We start from the raw sequence: 18,314 nt of genomic DNA, 5'->3' as shown, positions 1-18,314 counted from the left end.
TATTAAAAATGTAATTAGAGTAATTTAGATTCTCAATCTGTATAATACAACAAAAACAGCAGTATATAAACAACAGTACATCATTACATAAACAACTGCACTCAACAAATTTCGCCATGTGAATTAGCTTCCTACAATAGAGCTAACAAAATTTCACTGCAGTATGTACTGTTAACGATTTTTATCCTCCCTCTCTTACATTAAGTTTCGTACATATCATATCAAACACAGACTATGCAAAGAAACCTACCATCCATTCACCATAGCTGTCTGCTTGCACAAATATATTAGAAATGCAACATATCTGGATCATACAGAGTCATGGACACAACACTTCTACAGTTTGGGTGTTTTCTGCATTTGATTTCCACTATCTACAGGCGGTCATACGGGATGTTACTGAAAGTAATTACTTGCTTTTTTCGAACGTAAAAAGACTGCAATACTGGTTTTCAAACTGAGAAAAACCAGTTGTTGTTGTTGTGGTCTTCAGTCCTGAGACTGGTTTGATGCAGCTCTCCATGCTACTCTATCCTGTGCAAGCTTTTTCATCTCCCAGTACCTACTGCAACCTACATCGTTCTGAATCTGTTTAGTGTATTCATCTCTTGGTCTCCCTCTACGATTTTTACCCTCCACGCTGCCCTCCAATACTAAATTGGTGATCCCTTGATGCCTCAGAACATGTCCTACCAACCGATCCCTTCTTCTGGTCAAGTTGTGCCACAAACTTCTCTTCTCCCCAATCCTATTCAATACTTCCTCATTAGCTATGTGATCTACCCATCTAATCTTCAGCATTCTTCTGTAGCACCACATTTCGAAAGCCTCTATTCTCTTCTTGTCCAAACTATTTATCGTCCATGTTTCACTTCCATACATGGCTACACTCCATACAAACACTTTCAGAAATGACTTCCTGACACTTAAATCAATACTGGATGTTAACAAATTTCTCTTCTTCAGAAACGCTTTCCTTGCCATTGCCAGCCTACATTTTATATCCTCTCTACTTCGACCATCATCAGTTATTTTGCTCCCCAAATAGCAAAACTCCTTTACTACTTTAAGTGCCTCATTTCCTAATCTAATACCCTCAGCATCACCCGACTTAATTAGACTACATTCCATTATCCTTGTTTTGCTTTTGTTGATGTTCATCTTATATCCTTCTTTCAAGACACTGTCCATTCCATTCAACTGCTCTTCCAAGTCCTTTGCTGTCTCTGACAGAATTACAATGTCATCGGCGAACCTCAATGTTTTTATTTCTTCTCCATGGACTTTAACACCTACTCCGAATTTTTCTTTTGTTCCCTTTACTGCATAAAATCACAACTGACAAAATATGGGCGTAGACATGCTCGCTGCCACAAGGGATCTAACACGGAACTACATAAGAGTTTTATGAACTTAAGTACGGAAGACAGAATGGATCAGAGTAACATGATGGTTATTGTGCCTATAGCTGTGAGGAAAATTTTGGTGTGAGTATTAATTTATAGTAAATTTTGTGACTTTTTCACTGGCTTCCTGATTGTACTGTATCACACGAAATCAAGCTACGATTTTTGCACTTGATTACCGTGTATGTGATTATATATATTCTACAAATAATCGGTTACATTGGGAAGCATGGTGTAAGGTATTAGACATTAGTATTTCTTTTCTGTATGAATAATAAGTACTAAATAGAATATAGTCAACAATTTATTGAAAACTATATAAATAATCTATCGACCGTGACCAGAAGTACTTTGACAAGTGTATCTCAAATGGCTGTTTCTATATTTAAAGTAATAAAAATTACTACGTTATGGGGACTCGTTACGGCACTGGCTGTATCGGAAAGAGTTTACAAAATGCGGGTGCCTTATGGCGCGTACTGAGAGTTTGTTCCTGTAGTGACTGACACTGATCTCATCCGCCATCAGTTCTCTGATTCTTTGTATCAGCCTGTTCATTCTCAAATTTTTGCCAATCATCTGGGCATCTCTAAAGTGAATGTAGTATCCTTCATTCAGAATTGTTTGTCATTACATTTTGACTAACATGGAGCCGTGTATAGTTTCGGTTTTGGAGGAAAGATAAAATAATTTATTTTCATGTTAGACTAACAGCTTGCCGATCATCCATGTTTCAACAGGATACAAAACGCCTGAAAGAGTTTTCCACTTCGCTGCTTAACCTATTACCCACTCTCCATGGACAGATTAAATTTATACATCTACATCATGCTCCGCGAGCTAGCTAACGGTGTGTGGTGGAGGATACTTTTAATACCACTAACTGATCCCCTCTATCCTGCTCGACTCGCGAACGACGCGTGGGAAGAATGATTGTCGGTAAGCCTCTTTAGTAGCTTTAATGTTTCGAATTTTCTAGTCGTGGTCATTTTGCAAGGTGTGTGTGGGAGAAAGTAAAATACTGCCAGTCTCTTCCCGGAAAGTGCTCTCTCGAAATTCATATAGTAAACCTCTCCACGACGCACAACATCTGCCTCGAAACGTGTGCCACTGGATTTTGTTGAGCATCTGCGCGCTGACTAAATGAGCCCGTGACAAAAGGGGGCCGCTCTTCTGTGGATCTCGCCTCTCTTCTAGCGGTCCTACCTGGTAGGGATTCCAAATTGATGATTGATACTCAAGAATTGGTCGATTAAGCGCCTTGTAAACTGCTTCCTCCGTTGATGATTTACATTCCCTTAAGATTCTACCTATGACTCTCTGTCTGGCATCTGCTTTTCCTACTATTTGTTTCATGTGGTCATGCCGCTTAATGTTGCTCTGGATAGTTACTACTAGACATCAACAGTGTAGTTGTAAAGCAGTGGATTTCATTTCCTATGTATGCGCATTTTGTTACATTTATTTATGTTCATGGTCAACTGCCAGAGCCTGCGGCTTCAAATACCCTCCCGAGGTCAAAGAACACAGCATCAATCATGGAGGAACAGAGCGAGCTGAGCTTCACAAGATCTCTGTTTGCGAAATCCATGTTTATTTTTAGAGAGCAGATTTTCGTTCTCCAAAAACGTCGTAATTCTTAAGCATAGAACATGTTCTGTAATTCTACAACAGAGTGACTTCAACGAAGTAGGCCAATAATTATGTGCTTCTGTTCTACGCTCCATCTTTAAACGGGGAATGACTGACGCTTTTTTGTAGTTGCTAGGTACCTCTCATTGCTCTAGCAGTTTACGATAAACTACTTCGAAAAAGGTAGCCAGTTCTTTCGTATAATCTTTTAGAATATTACACGTATCTCGCCTGGTACTGAACTTTTCCACTACTAAGCGACTGTAAGTGCTTTTCTATTTCACGATCGGTTATCTCAATATCTGAAATTTCAACGCGAAGTATATCTGAACGTAAGTGACTATTGCAGAAGTTTTCAGATCGAGCAGAAGAGCGCCACGATTCCTCCTTCCTACCGGAACGGACATGACGACGCTGACGCGTAAAGAAATGCTTCTGGCCAGATAAACTATGGAACGCCTTCAGTATCGAGGTAGGTCAGTAACAACACGTGCGACGTGCTGTCTTGCGTTGTCTTGTTGAAAGGTAACGTTACAGGGATCTCGAAGGTAGACCACAGGCACCGTTGTTAACACGGCAGAATTGTAACAACTGCTGTCCAAATTACAGGTTATGCGAACCAGAGATTGGCATCTTGTGTACGCTGTCGTATTTCACATCAATACGCCATTATGATGACGACGATTACAATCCGAAGACGGTTAGTCTCGTCGGAGACTCTGTACATTGATACGTCTATCGTGATGCTGCACACAGAACTGGGACTCGTCTGAACCGTAGACATTTATAAGCCTAACTAAAGTACTGGACACGACTTCGTACTCAGTGTTACTCCAAGCGTACGAAGGCGCATTACAAATAATGCAGCAAGAAACAGTCGAGGTATCACGATGTCAACAAGGAAGAGGCTCGCTGTACTAAGTACGAACGATGGTCTCACAGCGAAGAAGCTCAAAGTGCAAGCGGGGTCCTATATTGCGGCGCAGACAGGGCTCACACTCCAGATGCACTGGACGCATAGCTCAGCGGGCATGCACCATTGCGTCTGTCGGATTCCGCACGGTCGCTATAGGCGTCGGACTGAAACCTGTAATTCCGTTGCCAGCTTCCCAATGCCAGAGGCGATTTATGATACCAGACTACCGGTGTGCCTCTCTCTGCTGCCATATCAATGGAAGCTGCATCATAGGCACTGTGCTGACAGTCCGTCGCGCTTCAGACGTTGTCTCACTGTCTATGTAGACACTTGCTTCGCTGCAAGCTAGCCCATATACCGGCCCAAGGTACGAGACGTGGCTGCAGGATCCTACACAGCCGAGCGAACAATCTGTGTATCTGCTCTAGTTGTAGTGCCGAATGGCTGCTGAAACCCTGTAGGCTCTGACAAGGAAACCTCCCCATCGCACCCCCCTCAGATTTAGTTATAAGTTGGCACAGTGGATAGGCCTTGAAAAACTGAACACAGATCAATCGAGAAAACAGAAAAAGTTGTGTGGAACTACGAAAAAAATAAGTAAAATATACAAACTGAGTAGTCCATGCCAAGATAGGCAACATCAAGGACAATGAGAGTTAAGGAGCGCCGTGGTCCAGTGGTTAGCGAGAGTAGCTACGGAACGGGAGGTCCTAGGTTCAACTCTTCCCTCGAGTGAAAAGTTTAATTTTTTATTTTCAGTTTATGTGACAAACTCTTATGTTTTCATCACTTTTTTGGGAGTGATTATCACATCCACAAGAAAACCTAAATCGGGCAAGGTAGAAGAATCTTTTTACCCATTCGCTAAGTGTACAAGTTAGGTGGGTCGACAACATATTCCTGTCATGTGACGCACATGCCGTCACCAGCGTCGTATAGAATATATCAGATGTGTTTTCCTGTGGAGGAATCGGTTGTCCTATGACCTTGCGATCAAATGTTTTTGGTCCCCATTGGAGAGGCACGTCCTTTCGTCTACTAATCGCACGGTTTTGCGGTGCGGTCGCAAAACACAGACACTTAACTTATTACAGTGAACAGAGACGTCAATGAACGAACGGACAGATCATAACTTTGCGGAGATAAAGAAAGTAAAATTTTCAGTCGAGGGAAAACTTGAACCAAGGACCTCTCGTTCCGCAGCTACTCACGCCAATCACGAGACCACAGCACTCCTGAGCTCACATTCTCCTTAATGTTGCCTATCTTGCGCATGGACTACTCAGTTCGTATATTTTGCTTATTTTTTTCGTAGTTCCACACAACTTCTTCCTGTTTTCTCGATTGATCTGTGTTCAGTTTTTCAAGGCCTATCCACTGTGCCAACTTATAACTAAATCTGAGGGGGGTGCGATGGGGAGGTTCCCTTGTGAGTATGGACCTCCTCAACCCATCGATTCCATACACGTTTGACAATCGAATATCGTGAAACAACAAACTGAAATCTTGATAGGCCATGTTTCCGCTGCTGTTGAGTTCTGATACGTGATGGCAGACGTTTCTCCTTGTATGAGGTATAACGCGATCGTCTTACAAACGACCAGTATTCAAATGCGATTTCACAATGAAAAACCCACTGTGTAATCTTGCCCTGTATACAGATCGTACGAGGGCGCGCTGAAAAATAATGCCTGAGAATTTCTTATATGAAAACTCTTACAGCTTTTTTAAATCTAACAAACGTTGTAAATAGTATTCACGGGTTTGCCGTACAGCCGATAATCTCATCAACAAGGATACACGATTTCAACTGAGTACAGCTGGAACCCTGCATTGGCTGCTGTTAAATCACGACTTGAAAATCAAGATTCTTCGATAACAGGCCCGTCGTAACACTACGGCCGTTGATGAGTAACGTCTGGCCGCACTATTGGCAAACGCAGCGTACAGCGCACGCGCAGGAGACCCACTCTGCGATTTTTGGCAGAGGGAGTTTGAATAGGGCAATTCACTGCGCATGCGCGATTTCCGCGGCTGCGCATTCTTCTCGCGCGTGTTCTAAAAACGGGGCGTCGGTGTGCGGATACCGTCAGTCGTACCAAGCCACAAGCGAAGTTGAACCACCTGAAGATATCGGACAGCTGCTCCGAGGAAATATTGTGGAATTTGCACAACGTGATCCGGCAGCAAACCCGTGAAGACTATTTGCAACACATCCGCCGGGAAAGCGTGAAGAGTCACAAAACAAACGTAATATTCTACATTGTTATTTTTCATGTCTGCATACAGACAGCTTCGAATTGCAGCGTGTAACATGGCAGTATGTACTCTATGTCGGTGCGTGAGAAACAGAATGCTGTAATCGATTTTCTAACAGCAGAAAAACACATGGAGCGCTGGCTTGTTCAGCATGACAATGGCAGACCACAAACGTGCGCTGCGACATTTGCAACATTTCGACGCCTTGAGTTCACTTCCATCGATCATCCTACATATCTCCTCTACTTGGCCCTTTCGATTTTCATCTGTTTGCAAAACTTCAAGAACACCTTCTGGGATTCAGTTTGATAGTGATGAAGCGGTGCAATCTGAGGTGAGTTTGTGACTCCATCAACAAAGTCAAACAATCTAAAGAGACGGTATGGACGAACTGGTGTCTCGCTGGGAGGTGTTTGTTCATCACCAGGGTGACTATGTTGACAAATAAATATGTAGACATAAATAATAAAGTTGTACAAAATTCGGAGGTGTTACTTTTCAGCACGCTCTCGTAGATGGTATTACTCCTACCTACTCTTTGCAGTAGGGCTGAACAGTTAAACATTTGGTTATCTAAGGATCAGTACACTTCATGTCAATTTGAGGATTGTTACACGTCTTCTTCATGGTTTCGCCGCTTCAGTGATGTCTAGCAGTGATTTATAAATTCTGTGGTTCAGACTAATAAAACATTTAAACATCTAAACATGTAAAATAATAAAACAATCTAGACATGCTAAAGGTTTCTTATAATTATGAGAATGTGAAGAGCTTTACTGGAAAAATGATGATTGCAGAAAAAATGTGTGTGTATATAACAGCACAGAAATGACTTTTCCCTGGCCGAGGGGAAACAAATGCTTGACTACGACCAAACGAACAATAGTTTTATACATTTTGTAAAGGTAAGTGCCAAGAACATTGTGTAGTGTTCAGTTTGGTAAGAGGATGCAGTAATTAAGAACGTTTCACATTAGTGTATAGAGTAATGCCATGAGAATTATGAGGGGTCTCCAGAAAGTAAATTCTGATCGCTCGCAAAATGTAAAATAAAGAAATAATCTGATGAAGCTCTGCACAGGTATGTTGGGCAGTGTCACTAGTATTCTCGTCGATCGTGTGACGTCGCGCTTTGCAGCTCTGAGGGCACAGTGAGCACGTAAAGATGCTCACAAAAGAGTGCCATCCGGCAGGTATGGGTGCTTGTAAAGAGATTACGCCTGATTTCATGCAACCACACATAACGTAACTGTCATGCATTTCCTTCTTCATGGTAATCCTTGGCCTCACACTGCAGGGGCAATGAACAAGCTCCTGCAGCGCTTTCAATGGGAAGTGTTCGATCATCCGCAATACAGCCCGAACATTGATCTCTCTCTGACTTTCATCTTTGTTCACATGAGCCGCTGGCTATGAAGACAACATTCTGGCACAGAAAACGAGCTGCAGATCTGCGTAAAGAATTGGCGGAAAGGATACGCAGCTGTTTTTCTACGATTAGGGTATTGGAAAATTGGTACAACGGCACGACAAATGTCTAGGACTGACTAGTTACTATGTAGAGAAGTATCTGGAAGGTGTAGTTAACTGTTGTTGTTGTGGACTTCAGTCCTGAGACTGGTTTGATGCAGCTCTCCATGCTACTCTATCCTGTGCAAGTTTCTTCTTCTCCCAGTACCTACTGCAACCTACATCCTTCTGAATCTGCTTAGTGTATTCATCTCTTGGTCTCCCTCTACGATTTTTACCCTCCACGCTGCCCTCCAATACTAAATTTGTGATCCCTTGATGCCTTCAGAACATGTCCTACCAACTGGTCCCTTCTTCTCGTCAAGTTGTGCCACAAACTCCTCTTCTCCCCAATTCTATTCAATACCTCCTCATTAGTGATGTGATCTACCCATCTAATCTTCAGCATTCTTCTGTAGCACCACATTTCGAAAGCTTCTATTCTCTCCCTGTCCATACTATTTACCATCCATGTTTCACTTCCATACATGGCTACACTCCATACAAATACTTTCAGAAACGATTCCTGACACTTAAATCTATAGTCGATGTTAACAAATTTCTATTCTTCAGAAACGCTTTCCTTCCCATTGCCAGTCTACATTTTATATCATCTCTACTTCGACCATCATCAGTTATTTTGCTCCCCAAATAGCAAAACTCCTTTACTACTTGAAGTGTCATTTCCTAATCTAATTCCCTCTGCATCACCTGATTTAATTCGACTACATTCCATTATTCTCGTTATGCTTTTGTTGATGTTCATCTAATATCCTCCTTTCAAGACACTGTCCATTCCGTTCAATAGCTCTGCCAGGTCCTTTGCTGTGTCTGATGGAATTACAGTGTCATCGGCGAACCTCAAAGTTTTTATTTCTTTTCCATGGATTTTAATACCTACTCGGAATATTCTTTTATTTCCTTTACTGCTTGCTCAATATACAGATTGAATAACATCGTGGAGAGGCTACAACCCTGTCTCACTCCCTTCCCAACCACTGCTTCCCTTTCATGTTCCTCGTCTCTTATAACTGCCATCTGGTTTCTGTACAAATTGTAAAAAGCCTTTCGCTCCCTCTATTTTACCCCTGCCACCTTCAGAATTTGAAAGAGTGTATTCCAGTCAACATTGTCAATAGCTTTCTCTAAGTATAGAAATGCTAGAAACGTAGGTTGGCCTTTACTTAATCTATTTTCTAAGACAATTCGTAGGGTCAGGTTGTTAACTATCGCAAACAAAAATTTCTCATTTTCACTATGGTTTCCATTTCGCAACCGATCGGAATTTACTTTCTGGACAACCTTCTAATACACTAACTGAAAGGAGGACGTTATAGCTGTAGGTCTAGTGTATATCTGTTGAGGAGGATAATTACACATAGCATTTCGAGGTCCATCAAAGAAACGCGTTTGGAACATCGTCGCGGTTTGCTGTGAGGGTTAAGTTAGGAGTTGCTGTGGTCTACAGAAGAAAGCGAAGGGGGAGTAAAAAGCAACGCCATGGTGTGCGCATTCAGTAAGGGATGGTGGAATCAGTTTTTGGACTACGAAAAGAGCGACACTAGCTATCAAATGCTTTAACATATTTCATGTCAATCTTACACGTATCCGGCATATATGATTTTGGAGTGACAAGATCATCGAGAGATTGGAAACATTAATTGAAGCTGAAAATGTGTAGAGAAATAATCCCAAAACAAGTATCTCGAAAATATTAGTTTTCGTGGCTATTTAATTTATTTTAACAGAAATTCTTCTCTGTCTTGTGGATTTGCAGTTGGTCTTTCAGTGCAGTGGAAATAACTGCTAAAATAATGTCGATATTTATTCAGTTACGGGCAGCACCTTTGAAAAGCGTCTACACGAAAATGCCATAATTGAAAAGTGTCTTTAATTATATAAGCTCTTACCGATTCTATATGCTCTTAAGCCACGTATACATTTTTGGAACATAAGAGAATAACATTCTAACTGTTTTTGTGTACGGGGTGTCTCAAAGTCTTTGCATCAGACGTCTAGTGGTGACAGATCACGTCATTGTTGGAGACAAAACACTCGCTTACGCTTCCCGGTGTCGCTAGCCCTCTTATTGTTGAGAATGTCCTTGAGAGACGACAGGGTGTCGACTGTCTGCTACGTGTGTATGCCAATAATCCAGTCATCTGCTCCGCGCGAAAGAGCGTAGACCAAGCAAAATGGAAGTTCCTGATACACTTCCAAAATATCTTTCTTCGCTTAGGTTTTATTTGTTGAAAATCACTCTAGGAATTTACTGTGTAGGTAGTACCCAGCTGCATCACACCTGGTTAGTAGACCCCGCCAGTAAAGTGAATCTCGTCGTCTCAGGGCCAGGGAATTGAGTAAAAAGACGTCTAGCGTCGCCGGGAAGCGTCAGCGGTCAGCGAAGATTTAACAGTGGGGGGTGGGTGGGGAGTTGAATGAGAGTAGTAGATAACGTCCCGTCGACAACGAGGTCATTAGAGACGGAGTGCAAGCTCGCACTGGGGAAGCATAGGGAAGGAAACTGGCCGTGCCCTTTCGAAGGAACCATCCTGGCATTTGCCTGAAGCGATTTAGGGAAATTACGGAAAACCTAATTCAGGATGGCCGGACGCGTAGTTGAGCCGTCGTACTCCCGAATGGGAGTCCAATATGCGAACCACTGCGCCCCCTCTCTCGGTGCGAACATTTAGTCCCTAACGTGATCTATCACCCCTAGACGTATGATGCAAAGACTTTTAAACCGCCTGCATATCGAAAAGAACAGACAGCGAATGGAAAACATTAATGAATTCCCAACCAGTGATAACACTCACCCGTTCCACCGCTACGCTCATTGGGGAGATCTTGACTTGTGGCTGAGACAGCACCTCGACGTATACAGACTTGCACTGTTGCACCTCCAAGTCGACGACTTGGCACGTGTACCAACCGGCGTCCAAAGGAGTGGCACTCTCAATTCCAAGCATTGCGTTGTACTGGTCTTCTGATCCCATAGGTATCAGCTTCGTCCACATATTCCTACGAAAACAACAAATACATTTCAAAAATTTCCTTGGGAAGCCTTGAAGAGTTTGTTCGTTGGTTAGTTATTTTCGCATTCGGCGGGCCACGTTCGTGATAAGATAATGTGTAACTTGTAGACTTGGTTAGAACAGCATCACAATTCTCCAAACGATGTATCTTCTCATCTAAAACATGTTAAACATTTCTATGTTGCATTATTTGCATCCTTTGTTACCCAAGTCACTTTACGTCGTAAGGGATGAATGTACTCTATAGAAAGTCGTCAGAAATAGTATGAAAAGCTTGTAAGGGTGTTGCAGGGCAGGCTATGCTGAGAAATAATTGCTCAGTAAAAATTCGATACGTTGCTCCGTTTCCGAGTTAGTTAGCACTGAAGTTAGCCAATCAGGCCGTTGCGTATGGAAATTCAAGCGACCTGCCAGAAACAATTAGTGTCAGTTGTTCTTACAGTGTAGATGATTAAGGAGGAGAGTGCTCAGCCTTTGGCTCGGGATCGATCCATTCTACCACCCCATGGTCAGTTTTGTGTCGCTCCCTTGTTCGGTTATAGGAAACCAAACGAAGAACACGTTTGGCTACACAATCTCTGGCGGGCCGCTTAAATTTTCGCGCCCAACAGCCATATTGACAAACTTCAATGCTAATTAACTCGGAAATGGTGCAATGCGCAGAATTTTTTTCTGGACAGTTATTTGTCAGCATAACCTATCGTGGAATACCATTACAAGCTTTTCAGGCAGTTCCTGACAACCCTACATATGCTGCGTTTATGAAACCAACTGCTGTATTTAAATTTCTAACGAATCACACGAAATGCTTCATAAAGGAGTAAATGTTCTGTGAAGCCCTTTTGTTTTAACGTGTCATGCGTGTTGTTACTCAAACACATTTCTTAAAGATGCCTGAGAACTTACCTAGTACATATACCGTTTTGCACCTTTTCTAGAATGAATAACTCATTTATAATTGTAAAACTACTTCTGTGTGTTGTTCCATTTGAGATAATCAATAGAAATAAGCAAAGTAAATCTCTTTATTGTGTTCACTGCAGTTAGCAATGGAATACAGATCAAATGTTGCTGACCTAAGGATACGTGAGCATAATAAGCAATTTCAGTTACAAAAAACTTTCCATATATACACCCACAAACTCTGAACACACTTTTTACTATTTTCTTTCTCAATTCTACGCTATTGTTGAGGTTCCATCGTATGTTGGAAGTTGAGCGACAGGCCTGTGACAGAATACCATTAATAACTTGATCAAATTTGAGATTTAATTAAAATAATTGAAACTTTAAATGGTGTGGATGCCACAGAGGGAATTTAGGGGCAGTCTCAGGCGGCTTCGTTGTCTTCTGCTGATTGTCGTTTTGGTTGAGTCGTTACTGGTTCAGTCTGCACGGCAGTAGGCAGCTTTTGACTCAGAAAATAAAGAGCCATATGATATTGCCGGCTGAATGACCAAGAGAGCTTGTCCAGGCACTTAAACATAAGTTTTTCTCCCTCCGCACACATGGCCTCATTCCACACGGTATTTGAAAGTTGTGTCTTAGGAGTACCTGTTAAGTGTACATAATTGTAACAGATGTGCATAGTGTGGCGCCATGAATTTCTTGCATGATGATGAGAGAGGGAGAACGTGAAGTCCGGGGCCGGCACATAATCTACTTCTCTTGAACATCTCCAACGGGCCCGCCGCATTCGGGAGGACGACGGTTCAATCCCGCGTCCGGCCTTCCTGATTTAGGTTTTCCGTGATTTCCCTAAATCGCTCCAGGCAAATGCCGGGATGGTTCCTTTGAAAGGGCACAGCCGACTTCCTTCCCCATCCTTCCCTAATCCGATGAGACTGATGACCACGCTGTCTGGTCTCCTTCCCCAAAACAACCAACCAACGGGCCCGCCGGGCAGATCATCATCTATAGTGTCACATGTCCTCGCTACATGAGACAACGCGCAGAAGTTTAGAATTTAATCTAGACAAAGTTTAGTGATCCGAAATTTAACGCACCACATTTCCTAATACGATTGGTCCACCGCCAGGATTAGAATCGTCTACCTGCGGGCCTAGCATCGGCGCGTAGTCGTTCGCTAGCGATCTCTGCGACAGAGGCGAGGTTTGCGCTAGGAAGGAGAGTGGTGACTCGGCTGCTCCTGTGAGCGACATTTAGTAATTTTTCGGCTCATGTTTTAACAATATTGTAACATTCTGTGAGTGACTACCACACTGGAGATGCCTTGGTGACGTAATCTCACCAAATTCAACATTTTAGTTTTTTGCGCCTGACTACTGCGAAACAAAAATGGGACTTGGAAATATTTTAGGATAATTTCACTTGGGTTTCACCGGAACTTTGTAATTACGCGACATAATGTGTAATGATTGAATTTCGGAGATCTGCTTGCACATGTTTGTGATTATTCGAATTGATTACAAGATTTAAAATAATTTAAGTGGTTTTTATCGTATAATGTCTCAACCGCAGATCTATTTTTGCACTGTAAATCGATCATTCATCAATATGGGACTGTGCGCATAAATATTCAGGACGGGGGAGCCGCACGAATCGTGGCAAAGGGCCTCAGCCCGCGCGGCAACCCTGGGCGGCCAGCTTTAATTCATTCTTGTAAATAGACACTGGCGACTTTAGTCTTCGCTGTAAATTCAACAATGTCAGTAGTTACACAAGTGCAAGTGTTTCCTATGACAATACAGGGGAGCCAAAGCAATTCACAGGGTCGTACACTAGCCCGAAACCCGTATTTTCATAATGATACGTAGCTTGGAATATAAATCAAGCATATTCCAATCTGTAACATAAGAGATAAATTACAATTTGACAAGCCTCTATCATAGATCAATAGATTACTGTCTAGTGGAAGCTGTTCGATAACCAACACGCAATGGAAGTATTTTAGACCTCGTAGCCACAAACAGGCCTGATGTTATCAATAGTGTCAGTAAAGAGGCAAGAATCAGTAGGCGAGATATCATAGCCAAGATGGTTACACGAGGTAATAAATCCCTCAAGATGGCTAGGAGAGTTTTTATGTTGTAAAGAGCAGATAAGTAGTTGTTAAAGTCCAACTTAGATAGTGAATGGACATCATTTAGTTCCAATATGATGGACACCGAGGAGCTATGAGCAATGATTAAAGAGATTTTAAATCACACATTGGATAAGTATGCCCGAGTAAGTGGATTAAGAACAAATATCCCACCGTAGATTAATAAAAAACATCGACACATTCTGCGAAAACAGAGATTTTCGGATTATTGGTTAAAAAAGGAACGCCGAAATGTCGACAGCTATAAGTTAGTAAGCATTTCTAAGTCTACAGAAAGATCGATATGGAAGGAGACAACAACTATCACCGACGTACGTTAGCGAAAGATCTAGAATATTAAAAACAATCAGTCCTACATAAAATCTCTAAGTCACTCAAAGTTTTCTATACAGTCACTCCTCGACCAGCATGTTCTACATATGGAAAAACGTAAGTTAATGCATATGATTAGCAAAAGCAGTCCTATAATCTTCGAGTACAGTGGCGTTCTGTTTACATAGTCACGGCGGTAATAATTCTATACAGAACGTGGCAAAGCGACAGGAAATGGAAGGAGCATGTAAGGTAGGGTTAACGTTCGACTCGGTTCAGTAGGAGAATTCTGGGAAAATGTAGCACGTCTTTTGAGGAGACTGCATACAGAAAACATGCGCACACCGTTCTTGAGTACTGATCCGACTGTGCAGGATCCCACCAGCTCGAGTTAAAGGAAGAAACCGAAGCAATTTGAAGGAGTACTGCTAGATTTGTTCCAGGTGGAGTCCATCAACACGACAGTATTACAGAAATGATACGTGAACTCAAATCGGAATCCCTAGGGGGAAGAAGACGTCGTTTCAGCATAAAAATATTGAGAAAATTCATAGAATAGGCATTTGCGACAGACTAATGAACGACTCTACTGCCACGTGTGTACATCTTGCGTAATGACCACACGGACAAGAGAAATAGGGACTCGTACGGAAGCATATGGACAGTCATTTTTTCTTCGTCCATTTGAGAGTGCAACAAGAAAAAAAATGATTAGCAGTGCTACAAGATAACCTCTGCCATTCAATCTGTAGAGGCTTTTGGAGCATGTATGTACATGTACAATAGCAAACTTGGAATTTATTGCAAGTAGTTAAATTTAAAACTGTTCTGCGGCAACCCAGTAGCCATGCTTAAGATCAAATCAAACATCAGAGTTCTCGAAGATGTTCACTTGACAGCAAAAAAAAAAAAAAAAGTGGGTTACAGCTGAATGCAACCATCATGATATAGCTGTGTCGCTGGTCATCTAAACCCCGAAACGATGTTCGTTATGGCAGTCAGTTAGGATGCAAACAAATACCGCAGGACAATAAATACACTACTGGCCATTAAAATTGCTACACCAAGAAGAAATGCGGATGATAAACGGGTATTCATTGGACAAATATATTATACTAGAACTGACATGTGGTTGCACTTTCACGCAAATTGGGTTCATAGATCCTGAGAAATCAGTACCCAGAACAACCACCTCCGGCCGTAATAACAGCCTTGATACGCCTGGGCATTGAGTCGAACAGAGCTTGGATGGCGTGTATAGGTACAGCTGCCCATGAAGCTTCAATACGATGCCACAGTTCGTCAAGAGTAGTGACTGGCATATTGTGACGAGCCAATTGCTCGGCCACCATTGACCAGACGTTTCCAATTGGTGAGAGATCTGGAGAATGTGCTGGCCAGGGCAGCCGTCGAACATTTTCTGTATCCAGAAAGGCCCGTACAGGACCTGCAACATGCGGTCGTGCATTATCCTGCTGTAATTTAGGGTTTCGCAGGGATCGAATGAAGGGTAGGGCCACGGGTCGTAACACATCTGAAGTGTAACGTCCACTGTTCAAAGTGCCGTCAGTGCGAACAAGAGGTGACCGAGACGTGTAACCAATGGCACCCCATACCATCACGCCGGATGATTAGCCAGTATGGCGATGACGAATACACTCTTCCAAAGTGCGTTCACCGCGATGTCGCCAAACACGGATGCGACCATCATGATGTTGTAAACAGAACCTGGATTCATCCGAAATAATGACGTTTTGCCATTCGTGCACCCAGGTTCGTCGTTGAGTACACCATCGCAGGCGCTCCTGTCTGTGATGCAGCGTCAAGGGTAACCGCAGCCATGGTCTCCGAGCTGATAGTCCATGCTGCTGCAAACGTCGTCGAACTGTTCGTGCAGATGGTTGATGTCTTGCAAACGTCCCCATCTGTTGACTCAGGGATCGAGACGTGGCTGCACGATCCGTTACAGCCATGCAGATAAGGTGCCTGTCATCTCGACTGCTAGTGATACGAGGCCGTTGGGATCCAGCACGGCGTCCCGTATTACACTCCTGAGCCCACCGATTCCATATTCTGCTAACAGTCATTGGATCTCGACTAACGCGAGCAGGAATGTCGCGATACGATAAACCGGAATCACGATAAGCTACATCCGACCTTTATCAAAGTCGGAAACGTGTTGATACGCATTTCTCCTCCTTACACGAGGCATCACAACAACGTTTCACCAGGCACGCTGGTCAACTGCTGTTTGTGTAGGAGAAATCGGTTGGAAAGTTTCTTCATGTCAGCACGTTGTAGGTGTAGCCACCGGCGCCAACCTTGTATGAATGCTCTGAAAAGCAAATCATTTGCATATCACAGCATCTTCTTCCTGTCGGCTAAATTTCGCGTCTGTAGCACGTCATCTTCGTGGTGTAGCAATTTTAATGGCCAGTAGTGTATTAGAAAACAAGTTATTAACGATAAGACATTTCCAACCGCTTGCAAATTAAACTTGATTACAACAAGAGACACTTCAGAAGTCTTATCACACTCGTTAAATGACATGACGTGGTTTTGTTAGTTATCTGAACTTATACCCACTGTTAACCAAACAAGGCTTGTGTGTGTGATCGAGACTCGACTAGGCATAAAGAGACGTAAAATAGCGAAGTGTTCACCAGTATTTGTTCTCAAGGCCGAATGTACAAACCTCGAAATAAATGACGATATATATAGCACTGCACCAGGAACAACATGAAGCTAACATTGCCCCTGAGAAGTAACCACTAAAGGTAAGTAATAAAATGCAACCCACAGGTGTAAAATGCCATGAAGTAAAGTTGTAGTGATGGACGGGGAGTAGAAAAAAATGGTTCAAATGGCTCTGAGCACTATGGGACTTAACTTCTGAGGTCATCAGTCCCCTAGAACTTAGAACTACTTAAACCTAACTAACCTAAGGACATCACACACATCCATGCCCGAGGCAGGATTCGAACCTGCGACCGTAGTGGTCGCGTGGTTCCAGACTACGGGGAGTAGAACCCAGTACCTATATGAATGGTTGACTAAGCACAATCAGATGTCCTATATTAAATACTTTCACCAATAACGTGATATTGGAACCTGAAACGATGGTACGAATGATTCTTTCCTACCAAAGATTCGAATTCGGCACCTTTCGCTATCGTATTATACTTAAAAATAGACATGGTATATTTCTTCACCAGCAGCGAGATGTGCACCTTTTCAGCTAGAGGTAACGCAACAAATAGCTTTGTGCTGCCTGGGACTCCAACCCTGCACTTATTGTCGTAGACAACTATCAAATTCCCTTTGACTGGTAGCTAGAATCGCTTCGTGCGCAGGGATCTGGAGCATTTTGGCATCCTGAGGAAACAACGACATGATGGGACAGTATCAAATCCAGAGAAAAATTGGAATCAGAGCTCAAATCCATTTTCAGTGCCATTATTTTCAAAATCCAAAAGTCACTTAAAATATGAAAGAAGGTCCTATGACCTCACATGACGATTCCTTCATGAACTAAAATAACACTACTAGTGTAAGAACGCTTTCTAGAGACAGAATTTATGCAAGCAGCGACTTCTGCCTCTGACAGCCAAAACTAATCCAACTCTCTTCCAGTCAGTAGTGAATGGACATGTTTAATGTCATTTGGAACCACGGCAAAGTCCTGCATTCTTTATTTGGCGCAACTGGAGGTGAAGAGGGTATATTAGTGGCTGTTAAAAACTGGCACCCCCAGAGGGAATTGAACCCACGTCTTCGGCATTACAAGCTAGCCTCAGTCCAACCAACCACCGAATTTCACATGTGTTGGAATCATGTTTCTGTCACAATGGGGTACGCATCATTCGGTATGAGAAGTGTTGACTTCACACTTGAGCTGTTGTTGTGAATAACCTATTCATGATCTAGTAGGCAACGTCATGTAGTGTGAACGCAAAGCTGTGATACCAAACCCATCCTTTTCCTTTCTTTTTTAAGCCGTATTCCCGTTGTCTGCTAAGAGTATCAATCTGACAGACGGTCAGAGGCAGCGTAGTTCATTTTATAACTGGACAGTAATTGGAAAAATCATGAGGGAACATGTTTGTGAAACGTCTCGTGGGTGTCTGTCATGGTCAGATCAATTTCAGCGCTATCAGTCAGCGGCCACTTGATGCAGACCA

General features: G+C 42.7%; 1 protein-coding gene across 1 annotated transcript in view; it reads right to left on the bottom strand.

Annotated features, from left to right (window-relative positions):
* The window catches only part of LOC124556266 (adhesion G protein-coupled receptor L4-like), a 370,316-nt gene that overhangs the window by 225,555 nt on the left and 126,447 nt on the right, over positions 1-18,314 (bottom strand). Inside the window, exon 3 of the mRNA XM_047130252.1 lies at positions 10,539-10,743. Within this exon, the coding sequence (XP_046986208.1) occupies positions 10,539-10,743 (205 nt within the window). The remainder of the gene's footprint in view (positions 1-10,538; positions 10,744-18,314) is intronic.

Source organism: Schistocerca americana, chromosome X, assembly GCF_021461395.2.
Source record: "Schistocerca americana isolate TAMUIC-IGC-003095 chromosome X, iqSchAmer2.1, whole genome shotgun sequence".
NCBI classification, from domain to species: Eukaryota; Metazoa; Arthropoda; class Insecta; order Orthoptera; family Acrididae; genus Schistocerca; species Schistocerca americana.
Note: the sequence above shows the minus strand (reverse complement) of the source record. Positions and strands in the feature narration are given on the sequence as shown.